Below are 21,686 nucleotides of genomic sequence, written 5' to 3'. Positions count from 1 at the left end.
TTTGCATTATATATAATAATAAAAGAGGAAGTTCTGCAAGGTCTTAAGTAACCTGTTCTTAAATTAGCAAAGTAGTTAATCATCTGTTTAATAGAGTGTATATTAGATAGTTTTACTGTGTGCTCTGTGTCATGTGCAGAGTTGTTGAGTGTGAGGAAAGGGTTATTACAGTGGTCAGGGCTTTATTTTGTCTGTGTGGTGGGTTTTTTTTGTCAGATTGCCTAGGATATTTTTTTTCAGTTTTTGTTATTTTTTATGTTGTTTATTTATTAAAAACCTGGGTTCAAGTCTGCAGGTGCTTGTGCCAAAAACATTTTTCAGTTCTGAATTCAGAAAAGCTTTTGAAGAAAATAAGTCAATATTACTAATAGGATCGATATGTATGCCACTAATTTTCCATGTGAATATCAGAAGTCTGTTCCTGTCACTTCTTATGGTATTTGATTCTACCACTCTCGCACCCCAGCACGTTGTCTGAATCTAAACACAACAGAGTATTTGAAATTCAGTTATTTTAATGCCTTGCTGATGACACTATTCTACTTAAAATATAAGAAAAGGCGAATATGCAGGCACTAGAGCCCTGTCATCCTGTCTCCCATGTGACTGTCCTAACCATGTGGGCAGAAACCAAAGATAATACAACTTCTCCTGCAAAATGAAACAGTCCCAGCACTGTGTGGGTTTATGCTCCAAAATCTAAGTCTGTTCAACAAAACTAGACTTTTCCAGACATTTATTTCTTCTGTTTAATAAAAAAGGAGGAAAAAATATTTCATTTGGGTTAAAGGGAAGCTTTTTTGTTGTAATGGTGGTTTGTTGGTTTGTTTGTTTCTTTGGGTTTTTTGGTTTTGTGGGGGTTTTTTTGTTTTGTTTTGTGTTTTTTTTTTTGTTTGTTTGTTTTTGTTCTTTTTTGTTTTGCTGCTTCACTCTTCCTGCAAATGGTCAACAGATATACATATAAGTGTGTGTATATAAATATATATTTATAGTATATACTTGTATATACTGGTATCCCTAAAAAGTATAAGAATAATGTGGAATGCACATGTTCTCTGAGCAGGTATAAGAAAAATATTTCTATTCTTGTCCTGTGTACAAAATTAGGCAATAACCAGTTAAAGAGGCATCATTAGCAGTAGCTACTAAGCTGGTTAGAGATCTGTGTGCTGTGCAACTGCTGAGGGTTTTCTTTTTTTTTTTTTTTTTTATGTAATCTCCTATCAGGCAGGGAAAGTGAGGCACAGTGAGGTTCTCTAAGGTCAGAGAAAAAACCTGTAGAATGGTCAGAACAGAAACCAGAGCTTTTAATTCAAACCCTGTGCTTTACCTGCAAGACTCTCTCTCTTCCATACATAAACTAAAAATAACTCTGTTATTCTCTGCAGTAGCTTACCAAAAGACTTGAGGGTCCTGAACGTGTATTGAATTGTTACATGCTTGTGTCATTTCCAGCACAAAAGTATGTTATTTCTTTTAACCAACAGTCAATCAAAATACGGCACTGTAGAAATAATGCAGTAATCTACAGTACATGTCTTTCACTGAAATAAATACTACAATAATCAAGGTTTTAATGTAATTTCTTTTGTACTTCAGTTTGATACGAATTGAAATGTGTTTATCAAAACACAGATCTCAAAGGCTAGTATTTGTAGAAAGAATAATTGTTATCCAGGTTTTGAAATAAGAAAGGAAATCTAGTTGGGGAGTGGTAATAGGTTTTGATTCTCATTTTCCATGTAAAATGCACAGATAAAGCCTCTTATTCCCACTGATATTTGATTTTTCATTTCACAGTGATAGTTGGAGATCTGTAGTTCAATCTAAAACCATCATTTCAGGACTATTTTTTTTTTCTTCATTTAAAGACAGAAATTAAGTGAAGGAATGCTTAGGTATTTATTAGGATTCTCAGTAGTTATTCCAAAGTAAAAAAATAATTGAAGATGGTACTACTGGAATGAAGTATTGCTGTTTCATTTTTCAATGTAAATAAGTAAAGTGGACAAAATGCATAAAGTCAAATTAATACTGGTTTTAAGCCCGTAAGAGAGGATGTGAAATTCAGTACAAAGGTGAAGAATTAGTTTTGTATCCTCAGCTTGAATATTGCCAGTTCTGGGAAGCTTTGTCTGTACATTTACGCAATAAGTGTGCAGTCCCAAACTATCACTTTGTAAGGCTGAGGTGCTGTAGACAGTGAATAATAAAGCTAGGGTAAAAGTGAGATTTCTCAAAATGTATTTGCAGTAGTGATACCAATTACATGGAAGTACATGATTAAAATGTGAGTTTCTATCTGTATCACTGTGCTATTGTGCAGGTCTCAAAGTTTAATGGTAGGGCCAGAGGAGGATATGAAGACGACAACAACAGTCATCAGTCTGCTCATGGGTCCTTTCGTGAACAGACTCCATCTGCAAACCTTAAGGACAGCAATACTTCTTAATGAAAATGGGAGGGAAGAACAAGCATGAGAACTTTTCCTTGATCTTTGTGGAATGTATATTATAGAGCCATAAGTAATTGTTTCCATGAATCAGAAATTTTGACAATCAAAATGGACTTTTTCAAGTTTTATGCGCTACACATTTAAGATGCTAGCATTTAATCTTGAGTCATAATACATACATTGCAAATTGAGATCAGGCTGGCTTTACGCATACAACCTGTTCATTTAATTTTAGATGAATAATTTGGAAAGTGGGACAGTTAACGTGGTTTTCTTTCTAACTCTGCCCTCTTGGCATGAAATTCTTAATGTGAAAGATGAATGGATTTTTACACGGAACTTTAAAAATGTGTATCTTCTTTTCAAATTCAGAGTCGAAATCTACTGTCCTCAAAACAGAGAAACAGCGCATAGATGATGTTCAACGGGTACAGGTAAGATTCTAACAAGTGTTTTGTTTGTCATTTTGTAAAAGAGACTGGTAAAGTGGTATTTCAGACACTTTTGCAATAGTTTTGTGTACTGAATGTTCTGAATACAAACAAAATACAGAATGTGGTTTTGATTCTGAATTTTTATTTCAAACCTCTTATGTGCTCCATAGAGTATCTACATACAGGGATTCAAGGTTCCTGCCAGCCTAAGGTGATTCTTGTGAAATGTTATTGTTTGCTTCACTCATAACTTAATTAACACATTTTTCTGGAGGTCTGATGGTGTTACTAAGGAATAGCAATAAAAGATCTGGCTATATTACCTGATCTTCAAAGGTTCATGTGAATAACAGTGGCAGAGATTCTTTTTTTCTATTTCTTCACTGAAGCCTATAGGTAAAAGACTAATAGATTTAGGGTGCCATGCTGGACCTCGAAAGGAGATAATGTAGTACTGCTACAGTGGAGACTTAGTCTTGGTTGGACATAAAAACAGCCTGATTTTTTTTTTTTTTTTTTTCTTTTGTTAACATGTCATCATTCATGTTATATTCTCCTGTAAATGTGGTGCAGTTTCCTGGAGTTGAGAAACTTCAAATTTTGTGTCCTCAAAAGGCTTATTGTCTATGAAAGTTCTGAAGTGCCAGACTTACCAGTGAATGAGAGTATTCAATTATTCTGGAAGTCATGGCAAGGAAGGCAAAGTTCTGATTTTCTTAAATGTTGGTGGGGTTTATTTTTTGTGGGTTATCTTTGGGTTTCAGGTTTCTTTTGTTTGCTTGTTCTTTAATGACTGGATGGTTCAAGCATCACTGCCTTGAGTAGTATTTGTGAAAATGACCGGTGATATGGTTTTGAGTGAGAAAACAAGGAATGCCTAGTGAAATGTGTGTTGCTGATCATAGACCTGCAAATTCAGTTCAGGTTCAATCAAGTATTTTATGAGCATGGGTGGGGAGCGTAGGTATGTGGCTTTTATCTTGCCAAACATTAAAGGAGTTCTAGTCAGTTACCTGGATTCTTCTACCTCTACAATTAAGAACACTTAAAAACCAGAGCACATTAATTAAAACAATAGCACCAAATTATTCTCCATCGCAATATTTTAAGTTGAAAATATATTTGTCCCATGCTATTTTTTTTTTATGTTTCAGTCACTCAGCTTTTAGTAACATTGCTTTCTAGTGTTTCTTGTGCAACAGAACTATTTCCCATACTTTCACAAAAATATTGTATGTAAGGAGAATATTTAATCTGTCTCTAGGATTTTGAGTCATTACAAGAAACAGCCTATATAAAAAGACCTTTTATTGGAAATGTAATTAGTGGGAATAGGTTCATGAATGCTTATGTACTTTACCTAAAAGAAACTGATTCTTTTGCTATGAGAATGAAGTTTAAACAGCACCACTAGAACACTGCTTACTTGAACAAATAACATTTGCTTCAAGTTGTTGGGTTTGGTGGTTTTGTTTTTGTTGTTGTGTTTTGGTTGTTTTTTTTTTTTTGTGGTTGTACATTTTTATTTTTATCATTTGTTGTTGTTATTATTTTTTTAAACTAGCTTACTGTGTTGTCTAATTACTTAATTGCATTTGATAGTGTTGTTAGAGATCCCCATCCATTTTACTCAGTGTTCATCTCCTATGACAATAAGGTGAACTTCTTCCATTCTATATTATTACTCATCAATGAAAAGCAGAAATACTTGTTTTGAAGGCATGATCACCTCACTTACAGAAAATAATTTCAAGTTTTTGTTATATTATGTCATCATCATTCTGGTTTATTTTGAAAATAAGAGTGGAAGTTAGTTAATTTGAGGAACTGTATGTGGGTAAAATGTGTTTTTCTGTGTTTGAACTATTTCTGTACAGTGTCAAACAGCTGAGTGTATTCTACCTATATATCAGTATCTATATCAATCTGTTAAAAACATCTGGAAAAACATCTGACCATGAGCCAGCACTGTGTCCTTGTGGCCAGGAAGGCTAATGGCATCCTTGGGTGTATTACAAGGAGGGTGGTCAGTAGATCGAGAGAGGTCCTCCTTCCCCTCTACTCCGCCCTGGTGAGACCCCATCTGGAATATTGTGTCCAGTTCTGGGCCCCTCAGTTCACGAAGGACAGGGAACTGCTGGAGAGGGTCCAGCGTAGGGCAACAAAGATGATTAAGGGAGTGGAGCACCTCCCTTATGAAGAAAGGCTGAGGGAGCTGGGGCTCTTTAGTTTGGAGAAGAGGAGACTGAGGGGTGACCTTATTAATGTTTATAAATATATTAAGGGTGAGTGCCATGAGGATGGAGTCAGGCTCTTCTTAGTGGCAAACAATGATAGGACAAGGGGCAATGGGATCAAGCTGGAACACGAGAGGTTCCACTTAAATTTGAGAAAGAACTTCTTCTCAGTGAGGGTAACAGAGCACTGGAACAGGCTACCCAGGGAGGTTGTGGAGTCTCCTTCCCTGGAGACATTCAAAGCCCGCCTGGACACATTCCTGTGCGACCTCACCTAGGCGTTCCTGCTCCAGCAGGGGGATTGGACTAGATGATCTTTTGAGGTCCCTTCCAATCCCAAACATACTGTGATACTGTGAAAGTAGGACAATCACAGTAACTTTTTTCACCATGTTTGCAGATAAATCATTTATGATCAAATCATTGTTGTTGTTACTCGGACCTTTTGAAAGTGATGAAATACTATGAAAGTTTTGTGTTGGAGATTTAGCCTCTTTTATTCTTTGTGTAGCATGTGCACAGTTTTTCTTTCTGAAGAAACTGAATATTGGCTGAATGTAGTCAAGTAGGTGATTTTTCTCTTTTCTTTTGATACATGAAAAAAGAAGAAAGCTTTAGTGTAGAATTGATCAACTTAACTCTATTTACAGCCTTCTTCCTTCTTCCTTCCCTGGGAAAAGTCATTTTCCACGTGCTACTAAAATAAATGGAGGTGGTTCATATTGACATAGGAACACATGCAAATGTAACACAATGTTGGTAATTTATTTCATGATAAACAGTTAATTGAAGATTATTCTGAATCTTGTAGTTAAAAGCACAAGTAACACACACAGAGCCTGGATTCTACACTTCCTTGCCACTTGAAGGGGCTTCTTTATATGTCCTCTCTGTTTCCTTACCTTCACAATGTTAGACATAACTTTCATGTTTTGCAGCATAACTTCTCGACGTTTTTCACATTTATCTTTCAAGTCTAAAATAGTGAATTCCTAAAAACTACAATTTAAAAATGAGGGCCTGAAGGTGTGCTTGCTTTTAGTTCAGGAATCGGTAAGCAGAGGAAAAATAAGAAAAATTGGCAACCATTTCAAGTCATGGTTTTGAAATGCCAAAGAGGAGCAGCAATGGCTTCTTAGTCTTCCTGATACGAACAGAGAAAGCTTTGTTAGGCCTCACTCTGTTAGTGAAGGAAGAAGAGACAAATTGCATGTCCTAATTTAGAAATTCCAGCTTCAAACCTGATGTGTGGATCTGACAGCTGTACTGTTGTGCAAGAGCCAGTTTCCTTTCTGTTTTGCACCCCTGATCTTTTATAGTACCCCTGCAATTTTTCCGTACATTTTAACTCAGTTTTCAGGCTTTCTTGATTTTGCTTATCTGGTAGGTAAAAACAGAGTCTTAGTGAATAAAAAATAATAATTTAAAAGGTTATCTTGTATGTGTAAAATAAGTACATGAAAACTAGGCTTTGGTTAGTAGTGGGTCATCACAGAACCAGAAACCTAATGTTGTTCGGAAGTCACCTAAATTCCTTGTTCTTTTATATGCCTTATTTTCTAGATATTTAAAATTTCTTCTTTTTTGATCGCTTGTCATGAGTTCCTATTCTGAGTATCACACAAATTTAAACAGAAAGTCCTCATTATGTTTATTTAAAGGTCAGCATTCAGATGTAATGAATTCTTCCTCATGGCATTGGCAATGACTGGTCCCAGTAATCCTGTCTCAGGTTTTGCCAGGCTGTTCCTATTTGTAGCCATTTGGTTATAAGATAGCTTACACCAAATACTTAAACTATGTTTACAACAGGAGAGTTTGCCATTAAAAAATTCTTTTGCCTGTAATGTTTCCGGCTCCATTGTTCACTTTGGTTTGGTTCACCCCATTTAAACCAGCAAACAATACCTCAACCAAAATTATATGCCTTCTTGGAACAGCATGTACTTCAACTGGTAGTAAGAACTAGACAAAATTTTGGCAGTTTTTAGGCACTGAAGACAGATTTATGCTGTATGATCTGTGACTGCACTTTCCAACAATATAATAGGGAAACAATTCTAGCCCTAAAAACCTTAAATTACAAGATGTGTTTTGCCATGTTGAATATACTTTTCACTTTGAAAACGTTGGGAGTCTGACTCTTGGAGCGTCTCTTTAGAGTATTCCTGAATACCACACTTTGCTGGTCCTCTCTCTCAGCCTTTCATCAGGGACCTTTTTTCTTCACTCTAGACTTTCATCAGGGTAGAGGCAAAATGTAGATGACACTGGTTAAAATTGTGTTCAACGGAAATGGGAGGAAAATTGGAAAATCTTCATTTATGAGCTCCCAAACCATATTGTGGATCTTTTTACGCTACATCATTTTACATGTTCTTTCTTGGGATATTCATTCAAAAGGATCCAGTGACCCTGGGAACATGCACCACTCCTCTCCTGTCCCTTTCCTACTGGCCAGGTTCCTTATTGTAGGGAGGAAGAGAAGGCTTGGGAAGGCAATGAACATTTCTACTAAGACAATTATTTTCCTACAAAAGTATGATTACTGAATTCTTAGATTTCAGCAGGGTAAAAAAGATACGCATTTAGGTGGTTTTTGTTTTGTTTTGTTTTTTTTTAAAAAGTATGGCATTTACAGGGATCTACTATATTCAGTTATCTCATTGAGGAAAGCAAGGAATATGAAAGAAGCAAATATTTTTTGAGTTTTCCATATCTATCAAACGATAGTGAAGCCTGTACCTATTGCATTTTTGGAAGTAAATACTGTAGCTAATTGATGATCTCTGTCCTGACAAATAGAATTGAATATATTGTTTTAAGGAGAACTGTATCAATGTAAACTTCTTGCACACCAGCATACCCAATCTCAGAAAACAAAATTAAAGAACTTCAGAGGTATAAATCTCTTTTTCTTTCTTATCTGGCAAAAAATCAAGCCAGATTACAACATGTGGTGTGCAAGATCTTGTGTTCTACTGTAAGTCCAATGCATAGGGGTTAGAATTGGCATGTCTTAGCTTAAAGAGAGTGAACATCAGGAAGCATATGTAGGTAGACAGTTTTTTCTTGTTAGCCTTGAGAATAAGTTGTGCTTCATCAAAAATGCACAGAAGGGAAATAAAGTTTATGTGAAACAAGAGATGATAGAAACCTGGCAGAAGACTTCGCTGCTGGGGTCACAGGAACTGCTGCAGTGCATAGCATTTTGTTCAGGAAGTCAGGGAGAGTCCAGCCAGTCAAACTTAATTCCAGAACATGATATGTGCAAGTCAGGTATACACTGCCTTTTGTGTTCATGTTCATGAAACGGAGTTCTTGCACAGGGGTTTCCAGTTTTATTGATGGAAATCTGTCTTTGATTCTCAATGTCAGAACTTACTCTTCAGTGTAAGTGTGGTGGAACTTTTGGGTTTCTTTTTGGTTTGTTTTTACAAAGCCTAATAAGCACAGAGATATTTTTTTCATGTTCTGCAGCTGTAGCTGGTTAATTAATTAAGCTTCTTAAATTATGAAGTGAGGTTCTCCAAGATGAGATCTCAATATAATTTAAATAGAGATTGTCTGTTCCAGTCTGTTGTTCTTCCTATATGACTAGTAGCTGAACATTGTGATTAAAACAGTCTTCTGATAGTGTTGGGATTTCTTAGGCCATGAAGCAAGGTTGAGAATGCCAGCAGAAGTATAGAAATGAGGCAAGAACTGTTTGATTACATCCTGAAAGACACCAGAAAGAAGTGGGCCTACTCTGCCACTAGATGGCAGTTAAGTATTTTTAATGGGCCGTGCGAGGCACTTCTAAGTTATTCTCAGGGGGTCCTGAAGACACCCTGCAGTGTGGATATTAATTAATTTATTTATTTTTAGTCAGAAAGTGGTGGCTTTCTGGTCATCAATAAGTCAGCCTGTGGAAAGGACGCACATTTACCATGCTTAATCTGATTGGGGTTTAGAAATTGGAGCATTTCTCGAAGATAGTAAAACTTTGTCCTAAAAATAGCAAAAACTCTGAAACACTAAAGGTTTGGAAAGTTCTGTTCTATCACTGTTAAGTTTTTTAAAAATCTGTGAAGGGAACATATTTAATTTGTTCTACAAGACTTCTGGATGACTGTCTTTGTAATGGTAATTTAAAAGTTTTGCTGCTGAATTACCACTGTTTAAATAAAGAGGTCAGTTTTCTGTCATTTCTTCAACCATAATCCTGAATCTTTTCCATTTTTTTTTTAATTAGGGAAAGAATAAAAACAAAAAGTGCACCTAACATCATTTTTATCAATTAGTTGACATATGTAGAATATAAATCATAGACTCCAGATTTAAAAAAAAAAAAGTACAATATGTCAAGCCTGTGTGGTAGAAAAATAAAAGCAGTTAATTCTCAGAATAAATGTTAGTATTTTGTATTATATCCACACTTCACAATACTTGGATTGACTTCTGTTGTTTTGCTTGAAGGCAATGTTTGCTTCTTTAAAAGGAACAATACATTGGTATAATTTTCAGTAGAGTGACAATAGCACATTTTTGCACTATTCCTCCTGGCAATGGTGAGACTAAAATTTGTTTTGTTCTAATCTGTGCTCTTGATGTTAATGTCAAGATGAAGTTTTTCTTATGTCCTCATTCAAATTCGAAAGGCTCTTTATTCTGTTTTTCCTTTTTGATACATGACATGCTACTTCAATTATAGCTCTGAAATAACATAAAAATAATAGAATAATTTAGGGCTGAATAGACATTAGGAGGTCATGCTGCCCAGCCCCTTCCCCACCAGCAAGGCTAGCTTATGTGTTAGATTGTTTTCTTAGGATTTTGCTCATCTCCACGTGGGGCTGTGTGATAGTACTCAGCCATACTTCCAGCTTTGCCTGGGCAGTGGTAAAATGATAAGTCTTGCTACATTCATTGTGTTGTTTTGATAACAGATTGAGAAGATGAACATGTGTGCTCTGAAAGCACATATATTTCCTGTGAGTTACTCCTAATTTAAACTCTGTGTACTTAGAGGCATTGGTTAAAATTCTCACAAAACTGCTGTTTGAGTTCAAGTGGTTCATATGGCTTCTACATCACAGACTTTTATGAGAATATGGTAGAGTGTAAAACAAATTTTGCATTTAGTAATTATAATGAGCATTCTGTGTTTTCCATTTTAACTATGCTTTGTACTTAGACACAACCAGACTGTCTTTTTTCACATTTTAGGTACCAGCCTTAAGGTTCAGGCAATACCGATGCCTGAACAGTGGGCTTACAAATTCTGTCTAATGGAAGACAACTTAGGATTTACAGATTTCCCTTTCTTTTGTCATTGATGGGAAAACAAGGAGAAATTAAAGTGAAACCAAGAAACCTATTTCTTTTAACGAGAGTTGCTTGTTGGTACCTAAAATCCTTGGCAATAATGTGAGACACTATTCTTTCCCAAGATATGGCTTGGATAGGAAGAATTACCTTTTCCATAAAAACATGTCTCCAAAGAGTAGGTCACTGAAAGAAATTTTCTTCTTGTGCCATTCCTAGCAGGACAGACTGATCTCATTTGTCAAGTTGTCTTAACCTATTTGAGAGACCTCATCCAGTCAAAAATCAGCCATGTTCTAAGGATTAATTTTTTCAAATTTTTCTCAGCATTGAAGATCAGCTGCTATTTTACAGTGGTCTAGATCCCAAAAATTTCTATAGGACTCTGTGTGGAAGAGAGACAAGAAATGCTTTTCATAATAAAAATTAATATTTCTTTAATTTAGAAATATGCAAAATTATTTTTAAAATTAAAAAAAAAAGAAAAAAGAAAAAAGAAAAACAACCATGGTATATTGCCATGCTTGAATGAGAATTTAAAAATAAAGCTGAGAATTTCTACGTTTTGGATAAAAAAACCAGACTAACCAATTTAGCTTCTACTTACAATCAGATCAAAATACAGTTATAATTAGGTTCTCCATTTTGAGTTAGTAATGTTAAACCAGTCAGATCACTTTGTTATTTTCTGTGTTTTTAAATAAATATTTTTATTTGTTCTTTAGAGAATATACTCATAGGTATATTCAAAGCCAAATACTACTGATAAAAATTAACCCACCTATTCCTGAATGTTTAATTAATTTCAATATTCAACTTTTCCTGAAGACAAATGATTTTTTCTAATGTACTTTATACTCAAAAGTATTTACTTAACCTCCCAAAATGTAAAGCTCATCTTTAATGACTTCATTGTAGTTGATTGTTTAATGTTCTCTCACCCAAGATGATACAGCTTTACTTTTAATAGAGCCTTCCCACTTTCAAAGAGTTAGAGAAGCTGACTGACCTCCAGCCCCCTACCCTTGCTATGTTCATGGATACATTTGTGAAGACTCTGATTTCTCCAAGCTTTTTCTGTCGTGAGCAGGAGGCTAATATTTCAGGGTATTCATCCCTTTCTACAAAGATTTATTCTTACTGTGGATATTTCTTGCTGCTTATTCCCTGCTGGAAGCCTGAAACAAAAGCAACATGTGAACCTCCCATTTCGTGGTCTGGCTGAACTCTTGGATAAAAAGGGCAAGTACCATGTAGGATTATCATACTCTGGACAGTTGCTTAACAAGCTGTGGCAAAATTCACCTGGAAAATCATTACCTCTTTTTGATCTCTAGTGCTGGACCATCAGGAGAAGAAACCAAAGGTGGTTTCTTCTCAGTTTTAGATTATTAATGTTCACATTTTGGGCAATAGAATCCATACTGTTATTTCTAGCAAAAAATCTTGTATAGTTTCTGTATATAAAGAACACAGAAATAATAGAATGTGGCAGTTTACAGCATGACTTCTTCCTGGATTGCCAGTCAATCTGAAATTGGATCAAAAATCAAAAAATGGCCTGGTGTGAAAAAGAAAACTCCTTTCTCTAGTATGCCAATGTAGTAATGTTCAAGGTATGCCAGATTTTGTGTTTTAACCAAATGAGAGGGATGGTTACCTTGGCTAGGATACATAAGAAAACTACGCAACACTGTTAGACTGAGAGATAATATACTTTATGATAAATGCAGGTGATAGAAGAAAGGAAGTGATTCATCATGTGATAGTAATTTCAGTAAACAACCTAAATATTGAGCAGAAAATAAATACAGAACAGTTTTTTTCCCAACTGAAATATCTGACTCTTAAGGTGCCTGCTGCTTTTTGGATTGTGGGCGTAGGTGGCTGGGTTTTAGTTCTCTCTGCATCTGCTGAAAGACCCAAGTGCAGCTGATTCTATTGTAGGAGTCTCTTTGAGACCAACAGCAGAACACCTAAAAGACAGCAGAAATAGACAAAATAAGGCTGTATTAAAATTAATAAAGTTTAACTGCCTCTTTTTTTTTTCTCTCTTTTATTTCTATGCCCATTCTCATTTACATACTTGTTTTACACTGGTTAAGTGACAGAACAGATAAACCAGTTTCTGTGCTAACTGAAGTTACTTGGAAGGGTAAGCCTTTTTTGAAGTCTTTAAGGGTGAGTGTCAGGAAGATGGAGCCAGGCTCTTCTCGGTGACAACCACCAAGGGGCAGTGGGTACAAACTGGAACACAGGAGGTTCCACTTAAATATGAGAGGAAACTTCTTCACAGTAAGGGTAACAGAACACTGAAAGAAGCTGCCCATGGGGATTGTGGAGTCTCCTACTCTGGAGACATTCAAAATTCGCCTGGACACATTCCTGTATAGCCTCATCTAAGTGTTCCTGCTCCAGCAGGGGGATTGGACTAGATGATCTTTCGAGGTCACTTCTAATCCCTAACATTCTGTGATTCTGTGATTGTTTACTGCTTTACTGCTTCATGCTTCTCTATTAAAGATATTTCATTTATGCTGGGAGAGGAACCTGCAAGACTTGAGGAGGGTTTTTTGTTGTGGTGTGTTGTTTGGTTTTGTTTTTTGGTTGTTGTTGTAGGTTATTTTTTTTGTTTGTTTGGGTTTTTTGTTGGTTTTGGGGGGGCTTTTTGTTTTGTCTTTTAAAGTTAATCAGGTCTGAAACTCTCTGGGCAATCAGGCTGAAAAATACTATTTATGCAGACTAAAAGCAATATTATGTAAGACAACAGTAATTATACTTACTGCTGTGTACCTCCTAGGGTGCACAGTGGTTTTGTGAGATTTTTATCTTGTCTTGTCTATAGTTTACAGAAATTCTTTGGAGATTCATATTGTAGCAGAACTTGCAGATAACCTAAGGTCATATTTCAGCTCAGTTAAGAGTTGTACAACTTGTAGAGAGAAAACTTTTAATCTTTGATGCATCTCAAGTTGGTTTTCCGTTTTTATTATTTGCTAAAATGGAAACTGTAAAGAACTGGTATCTTATCCTCTGAAATGCACTTAGCCAAGGGGTAAGGAATTCAAACTGTTCAGCAACAGAAGCTTCACAAAACTGAATCTGAACAAAACCTTTTTCTTCTGCCTTCCAGCTTTAGACGTTGGCATTTGTAATCCATGCGTCTTTCTTCAAAGGTCCGTGCTCCCTGCTGATCCTGTGTTTTACTTGAACTGTTTGAATTGCACCAATTAAAGATTTCTGCATATTGGTGGTTTTTTTTTCTGTTTGTTTGGTTATGGTTTGGGTTTTTTGGTTTGGTGGGGTTTTTTTATTTGGTTGGTTGGTTTTATGTGTGTGTGTGGTGATTGTTTTGTGTTGTGGTGGTGGTTTTTGTTCAGTTGGGTTTTTTGTTTATTTGTTTTTCAGATTTTGCTTTTTTTTCCCATGCTAGGTTATGATAAAACTTCGGGGTTGATTAGACATGTTCTAGCTGTTATGCTTAGGAAGAGCTGAATAGTCTCAATGCCAGCACAGTGCAGGCTCATGTAATCCATCTGTTGCAGTGTGTCACTGTGTGGGAGAATAACTCATGTCCATCAAATAAAGTTTATCACTTCAGGCATGGCAGTGATTTCTGCACCAGGGCTATCCTGGGGAGCTGTGCATCATGTTTCTCTGTGGCTACAGGAAGAAACATTGACCACAGCTTAAACATGTCTCCTTTGTCCCCATATATGCACCCGCAATATAATAAAAGCTTCTAAAAAAATGATTTGATCTCATAGTCTGAGGAAGAAACTAGTATCCTATACTAATTTTACTCCTTCAGCAGTTCTCCCTGATGCCATTGGCAAGTTTACCAGCTTTCAACTCAACTTCTACTACCACAAAACTAGAATACTGCAACAGGCTTTGAGGATCAAGTGAAATGTGAGAGTTAGATGGATCCTATTTTGTCTGAATCCAAAACAAGTGTCCATCGGTACTTCTCATCTGGCAATCCTTCTAGCACTAAAAATGCATGTTAAAACGTTGTGTCTCCTTTCTTAAGGTTGATCTGCAGTTGCAAGAAGCAGCTTTGAAAATGAGACAGCTTAAAAAAGAGAAACCTTAATAGAGATTGCAATTCTCTGAATTCAGTTCTTACTGTGGCGTGTGTGTGCTCAAAAAGTTTTTGTCTCGTATAGAAAAGAGGCATTTATTAACAGAGCAGTTGGAAAGAGCATCCTTCCAAGTAACTGGGTGCTGCTAATACCACCAGCTGTTGATTTACTGGAAGATTTGAGGGGTCTTTATTTTGCCATCTTAGTTCTGCTTAACTATGCTTCTGTGCTCTGTGCATGCTTGTAATCAGGTAGCAACATAGACTCTGAATCATGAATTTTGATGTCGAGAAACTAAAAGGTAAATGTTTTGGGAAAAAAAAAAAAAAGGAAAAAAAAAAAAGAAAAAAGTAGTATAATCCTATCATCTAAATATGAATTACACCCAGAGAGGAAATTTCATGATGCTCATTGACAAATTGCTAAAAATTATCAAACCGCTGATGCAGCTTCTTGACTTGTACTAGTATAAGACGTTAGCTTCTAAAACTAAACAGTAATGTGTCTGTATTTTTCAGTTATTTCAAAATTACCATTAAGAACTGCCACTGTGTTTATTTTCAAAAGAAAAAAAAGACACATTATGGCAGTTCATAAAGTATATAAGTGAATGCAAATTGAGATAGATATATTTAACTATATAATATATATGTGGGAAATGAGACCATATATGTATATAATGGTATTTATATAATATATACATATGTGTGTGTGTATACATATACATATAGACGAGGGCTAAATTTCACAGATGTGTTTTTTTACCTGGAAATTTAGTTATGGCAGGGTCGGTAGGTTTCAGTTACTCATCTAAGAAACCAGGTTGTCAGACTCAGTGGAGAAGGTAGCTGCAGTCTGAGCTTTGACATATTTGAAGATCCTGGGCAGGTTCTATCTGTATGGATAAGCTTTATGCTAGGCATCTGATATGCACATGTGGAAAACATGACAAGACTGGAATGAATTGGATGTAATGTATGGGATTTTGGCACATGGGCAGATTCAAGTGTACAACCTTTATACAGTAAAGCCAGTACTCCCATATCAGTTGGATACTGTACACACACAAACCTATCAGTGCAACACAGACCCAGTCAGTCCAGCAACCCCAGATTAATCATCGAACTCATTGCACGTGGAACATGTAAAACCTGTTCGAGAAACCCTGGTGCCATTCTGTAGCCAGACACTTCTGGAACTTTTTTTGCCTGCTCAAATCTTTCAGGCTCAAGTTACCTGGATAAAGCAAGGCTTAAGCTTCCACCTTTCTTTCTTTCTTTCTTTACAGAAAGAAGACTTCCACAGTACCTGGGTCCTGGGTAAGAACTCTAGGCGAGACAGAGTTCCCTCATATCTCTTTTAAACCCTGTAGGTTTCTGCCGTGGAATTATAATTTAGATTAAAAATGAACCTTCTTTTCATTATGTGTATTTTTTTATCTGGGTCTTCTGCTTCTGGTCAACAGCTTTAGATCATCTTTTACATGTGTGAAAAATTAAGTCTTCCTTACTTATTCTTGTAAGAAAACTGTCTAATTTTCATTTCTAATTGGACTTAGATATATTTCAAATTTCCTTCCTTCTTGAGGGTAGTGGAAACTTTCCGTGGTGTATTGTTTGCTTAATACAGCCCTTTCTGATCTAGAGGAAGACTTTAAAATTCTTGCTAGAGGAAACACAAATCTAATCAAACTAGTCTGAGAGCATCTTAAAAGTAAAAATCAAAAATAGCTCTATCTGAAATAATTACTGAAGCATTTAAATACTGGGGCTTTGTTTTGGTTTTCATTGATTTGGTTTTTAAACCAAATAAAACTTAAATATGTAATTTCCTTCAGATAAATATTTCTACATTCACAACAAAGTCTTGTTTGTTCACAATATGCTGTTTCTGTAAAAACTGGGCTATACTGGTAAATCTTAAGTAACAACACAGTAGCAGATCACGGGATTGCTTGAAATGCCATCTCTCAAGGACAGCAGAAGTGTTTCTTCAGGCAAAGTGATGGAAAGTCACTTTAATTCATCAGTACATTTTTTGTTTCTTGTCTGAATTGCTTAATCATCTCACTTGTTTGTCCCTTTTTATTAAACTTTAAAACATAATCTTGTAAACCAGTTAATTCTAGGTTTTTCCTGTAGTTGAGACAGAATTTCAGGATTCAAGGATTAGCTCTTTCTTGTGAAAAGTTGTATCCAATCTCCTGAGTAGATGAGTTTTTAAAACAGTGAACTGTTCTGAGATCAGCCATCAGTAAGACAAATCTCTTCAGAACTGTTTAATGTTGTTTCTAATCCTGTGGGCTTCAGTTTGTTTGTGGCAGGAATGAATTTTCCAATTCTGACAGAATTGGGAAGCTGTGTCTGTCATAAAACCCTCAGTGGAGTGTTCTTACAGCGTGAAGTGGGAGCTTAGGAGAGCTACAGTCTAGGGCAAATGAATTTGTTCTCGAACAACTGAAAACTGGTGCATGACTTAATAATCCTAGGAACATATTTCTTTTGATAATGTTGCCTTTTGAAGAATTGTTAGGCCTTATTATTCTATTTGCAGGTGACTGGTGGGGAGATAAGAGCAGGTAAAATGAAGGGGTAATATAATATTCTCTTTCTCCTTTATAATAAAGTTCTTGAATAAAACTGTTGCTGTTAGAAAGTATTGATTTACTAAAGGAAATTGAGTTGAAGCACCATGAGTAGTCTGTAATGGGAATTACTTTTTTGACCTTTTTTACTTCTTATAATACTGTTAGTATCTCTGCTGTGTTCATTCCTTCACTATTCATTGAAAAACTTTTTTGATATTTCTTTTTCTGTTTTTCATTTATCTTCAGAGTTTGGTATGGAGTCCTATTTGTAATCCATAACTTGCTGTTCAAACTGCCATCCCAGAAAGTTCAAACAATGTAGGGGATTGTACATTTTGATAAAGGTGCTACAAAATCAAACAATATTAGATTTAAATATAGCAGTTTCCATTTTACTTTTGGGGTTGTTTTAGGATAGCTGGGAAGATCTAAGATACACATGAGATTCAAATTTTATGTTTGAAAACCAATTCTGTGCAGAAACAATTTAAATATTAATTGACATATATTTTATTAATACTCCCCAGCTGGAAGTTAGCATTTTATTTTGCAGACAGAAAAATGACTTCTAAATGTTTCATGTGTTAAAGGATGAGATGAAAAACATTGTCTTCTTGAAAAAAAATCAAAACAATTAGTATATCAGGTATTGTATGTTTATTTGCAAGCTTCTTTACAAAACCTGTAAAATCTGAATATTTGAAAAATTTTCTATGAAGTAAGCCTACAGTCTCATCCATGGAGCTTATGATTTTAGAAAAGGGAACAAAAAGGCACTACATAACAGTGTTGCTGTAACTGCTCAGGAAACCTGTTGCATCATAAATTTAATTTAACAAAATGCTTGAAGTGCTGACAAATATTCTGAATTTAAAGAAAAAGTACTTAAAAGTACACGAATACAACTAGAAATTACTGTGTTCTTTATTAAAAGATTTTGTGTTGTCATGTCTGTTCTATCTCTTGTTCAGCTTTCCTGAATATGCACAGATGGCTATTCATGCACTAGGTTGCTTCTTTTAGTACTTTTTGATAAAAGCACATACCCATTAACTTTAGTACAGTTTGTGACTGGTGTTTGTTTAAAAATGTAGGAATCACCATGCCATTTAAGGCTAATGGTTCCTCTACTCAGTCTACAGCAGGCAGGTTCAGATGCTTCAGAAAAAGATACAAAAGATGTGAGGTTGTCAAATACAGAATAACCATTCCAGACAGAAAGCTTTTCTAACCTTACTTCCTCATAGTCTGTCGCTTGGTAGAGGAGTTTCACATATTGGGTGGGCAGAAAGTTCTCCCTTAGTTTTTGTCTTGCTTCTTTTCTTCCCCAAGCATGCTGGCTGGAGAAAAATGTAATTACTCTGTTCTGAGATTGGCTGGTTTTGAAAAGTACACATTTTATTATGTTCTGCATTCCTGATCTGTATTGTATCTTTAAGGTGTACATTGAAACCCAACGGTCAGTAGTGTGTTGAGTTTGTCATTGACAGTGCATCCATTAGAAGAGACACTTTACATATTTTCAGTTAACAGAATTAAAGTCAGGCAGTGCCCTTCCCACTGCCATGTCTGTATGCCCATGTGTACACAAACACTTGCAGTACGTTTGCTTAGTTGTTGGTTGTTTTCTTGGTTAGGGTGTGTGGCGGAAGGGGGATGGGTTGCTGCTGATTTTTGGTTTTGCAAATATACTCACACTAATACTCATACTTATGGTTTCATACTGAAGCAAGTCATTTTCCTAAGCTACCTTCTTCCATGTAAGATGCAGCCAGGCAAAATGATACCTGTTTTTAAAGGCTTGTCATAACTGGCGTATTTCTGAACATCTGGAATACCAATATTCTTGACTAATTCTTTTCTTATATATATATATATAGCGATGAATGTCATCTGTTTAGTGCTTATTGCTTATTTGTTTTCTTTCAAAGGATGATATTGAAGTGAAATCCGAGGAGCGTGCCAGTGTCATCCAACAACTTGAGCAAACTATTGAGGATCTGAGAACAAAAATTGCAGAACTAGAGAAACAGTTCCCTGCTGCGGAGGTACAGACTGCTGGGAGCGAACAGGGAAATGAGCATACACACGCAGTCTGCAAGGAACTTAGCAGTGTGACTCTTCAAACGAGCAGAGAGGAGACTGTACCCAGGACTGCGTCACAAGCAAGATCTGTACAAACATCACCAACAGAGGATTATCTAACACACACGATGCCTTCAGCCAATGCACTGCCACAGTCACCCCCACCACCACACTTAGAAGGGGGTAAAGCTGTAGGACCAACTCAGAAATTGCCAGCTCTAGAACTACAGCCCACGTTTTGTTCTGAAATCTCTTTAATTCTGTCGCCGAAGCTAATCTCGGTGCCAGTGGATGCAAGCCAATCAGTACAGAGTATGCTGCAGTCACCTCTTTCAGAACCCAAAGTTAATTTGTCCCTTACACTTGCTGCTCCCCTATCTGGAGCACATGGCTCTTCCCTTGCCACTTCCGTGTCCACATCAGGAGTACCTGCACCACCACCCCTGCCCGGCTCAGGACTCCCTCCTGCTGGCTCAGCAGTGCCACATCTGGACAGCTCTGGCCCAGACATGGCACCACCCCCTGCCCCTCCTCCTCCACCTTTCCCAAGTGGGGAGATGTCGATGCTGCCTCCAGCCCCTCCTCTACCATGTGCTGGAGTCCCATCACCACCTCTACCACCACCTTTGCCTGGAGCAGGAGTCCCACCTCCTCTTCTTGGTTGGGGCATCCCACCTCCCCCTCCGCCACCACCACCACCACCTTTACCTGGGGTTGGTGTCCCTCTCCCACCTCCTCCTCTGCCTGGCCCGGGAATGCCACCGCCACCCCCAGCACCACCTCTGCCTGGAGCAGGACTGCCACCCCCTCCTCCTCCCCCACCTCTGCCCGGAGGGGGCATGCCACCCCCTCCTCCTCCCCCACCTCTGCCCGGTGCAGGTATCCCCCCTCCACCTCCTCCACCACCTTTGCCTGGTGCAGGTGTCCCCCCTCCACCTCCTCCACCACCTTTGCCTGGTGCAGGTGTCCCCCCTCCACCTCCTCCACCACCTTTGCCTGGTGCAGGTGTCCCCCCTCCACCTCCTCCACCACCTTTGCCTGGTGCAGGTATCCCCCCTCCACCTCCTCCACCACCTTTGCCTGGTGCAGGTATCCCCCCTCCACCTCCTCCACCACCTTTGCCTGGTGCAGGTGTCCCCCCTCCACCCCCTCCACCTCCTCTGCCTGGTGCAGGCGTCCCCCCTCCACCTCCTCTGCCTGGTGCAGGCGTCCCTCCTCCACCACCTTTGCCTGGTGCTGGTGTCCCTCCACCACCCCCTCCTTTGCCTGGGCTGGGGATGCCACCTCCAGCCCCTCCACCTTTGCCTGGAGGAACACCACCCCTTCCAGTGTCAGCCCAGGGTAGCTCCTACCCAGCAGTCCCACTGGGCTGTGGGTTTCTTCCTCCTCCATTACCATCTGGTTTATTTGCAATGGGGATGAATCAGGAGAAAGGGAGCAGGAAACATGTGATAGAGCCTTCTCGGCCAATGAAGCCTCTTTATTGGACAAGAATTCAGCTCCATGGTAAAAGGTGAGTTGTAGAGTTGTGAAGAGAGTGGTATCTGCACTTTATGGCTGTCCTGGTAGTGTCACTTGTTATAAGCAACAGCCTTATTTACTTGCTTACTGGCTCTTTTTTTTTTTTTACTTAATGTGCACAAACTCCGAGTAACGTTATTTGCACGTGAAAGCTCATTGAGGGTAGTGTTTTCAGCTGTCCTTTGGGGTTCCATACCACCTGCTGATGAGAGAACAGGGGTGACTGTGTGCCACTGAGTGTTCTGTGAGTTGGTTTTTAAAATGTTGTATTTGTGCTTCCCCTCAACTTTCAAGACAGCATTTGTCTCTATCTGGAGCATCTTGCAAGTTTTGATAGTGTCTTCCCTCTAGATGAATGTATGCTGAATGCATTTTATTCACCTCTTTTCTTTTTTCCAGTGACCTAGCAATCTTTTTTTTATTTTTATTTTTTTTTCATCACTTTGTGTACTCAGAAGGCAAATTCAAACTGGAATTTATTTACATGGCAGCATAAAACTATTCTGGTAGCCCTTGCTTTGGTATGGCTCTGATACACTTGTTTCCAGTTGTCAGTGCTTTTTGTTTGTTTGTAAAATACCATTCTTGATCATGAAAATAAGTTTATTAATCTTTTATTTATGTCCTTGAGTACTGATTTTAAAACCCTTCTGCTGCTATTTAATGATTAATTTCTTCTTTCTTTTCAAGTTCTTGCTGATGTTACACAGGTGGTCTGCAGACAACTGTCTATTTCTACTTCTTTGTGTCCATGTCTGTGTGTTTTATAGCCTATATGCAGCCTATTTTTATTCCTATGTATGTAAAGTGGGTGAATCACCATTATTGTGTGTGAACAAAGAACCAATCAAAGTATAGGGGAGAATCAACACTATGTCATGTCAAAATGCTGCTAGTAGAAGTTAGGCAACAACTTTTAAATTGCTGATATTTTATTTTCATCATTCCTCCGTTTATGACCTTATTTAGTCT

General features: G+C 37.5%; 1 protein-coding gene across 2 annotated transcripts in view; it reads left to right on the top strand.

Moving 5' to 3' along the window:
• FMN2 (formin 2) overlaps window positions 1-21,686 on the top strand; it is a 158,520-nt gene that overhangs the window by 33,405 nt on the left and 103,429 nt on the right. For both annotated transcript variants that reach the window (XR_011738305.1, XM_065835906.2), the window contains exons 4-5: window positions 2,828-2,889; window positions 19,040-20,706. Coding sequence is in view for 1 of the 2 variants with exons in the window: in XM_065835906.2 (XP_065691978.2) it covers window positions 2,828-2,889; window positions 19,040-20,706 (1,729 nt within the window). In the remaining variant the exon portion in view is untranslated. The remainder of the gene's footprint in view (window positions 1-2,827; window positions 2,890-19,039; window positions 20,707-21,686) is intronic.

Source organism: Patagioenas fasciata, chromosome 3 (assembly GCF_037038585.1).
Source record: "Patagioenas fasciata isolate bPatFas1 chromosome 3, bPatFas1.hap1, whole genome shotgun sequence".
Lineage (NCBI taxonomy): Eukaryota > Metazoa > Chordata > Aves > Columbiformes > Columbidae > Patagioenas > Patagioenas fasciata.
The sequence above is the reverse complement of the archived record's forward strand: the minus strand, read 5'-3'. Positions and strand labels throughout refer to the sequence as shown.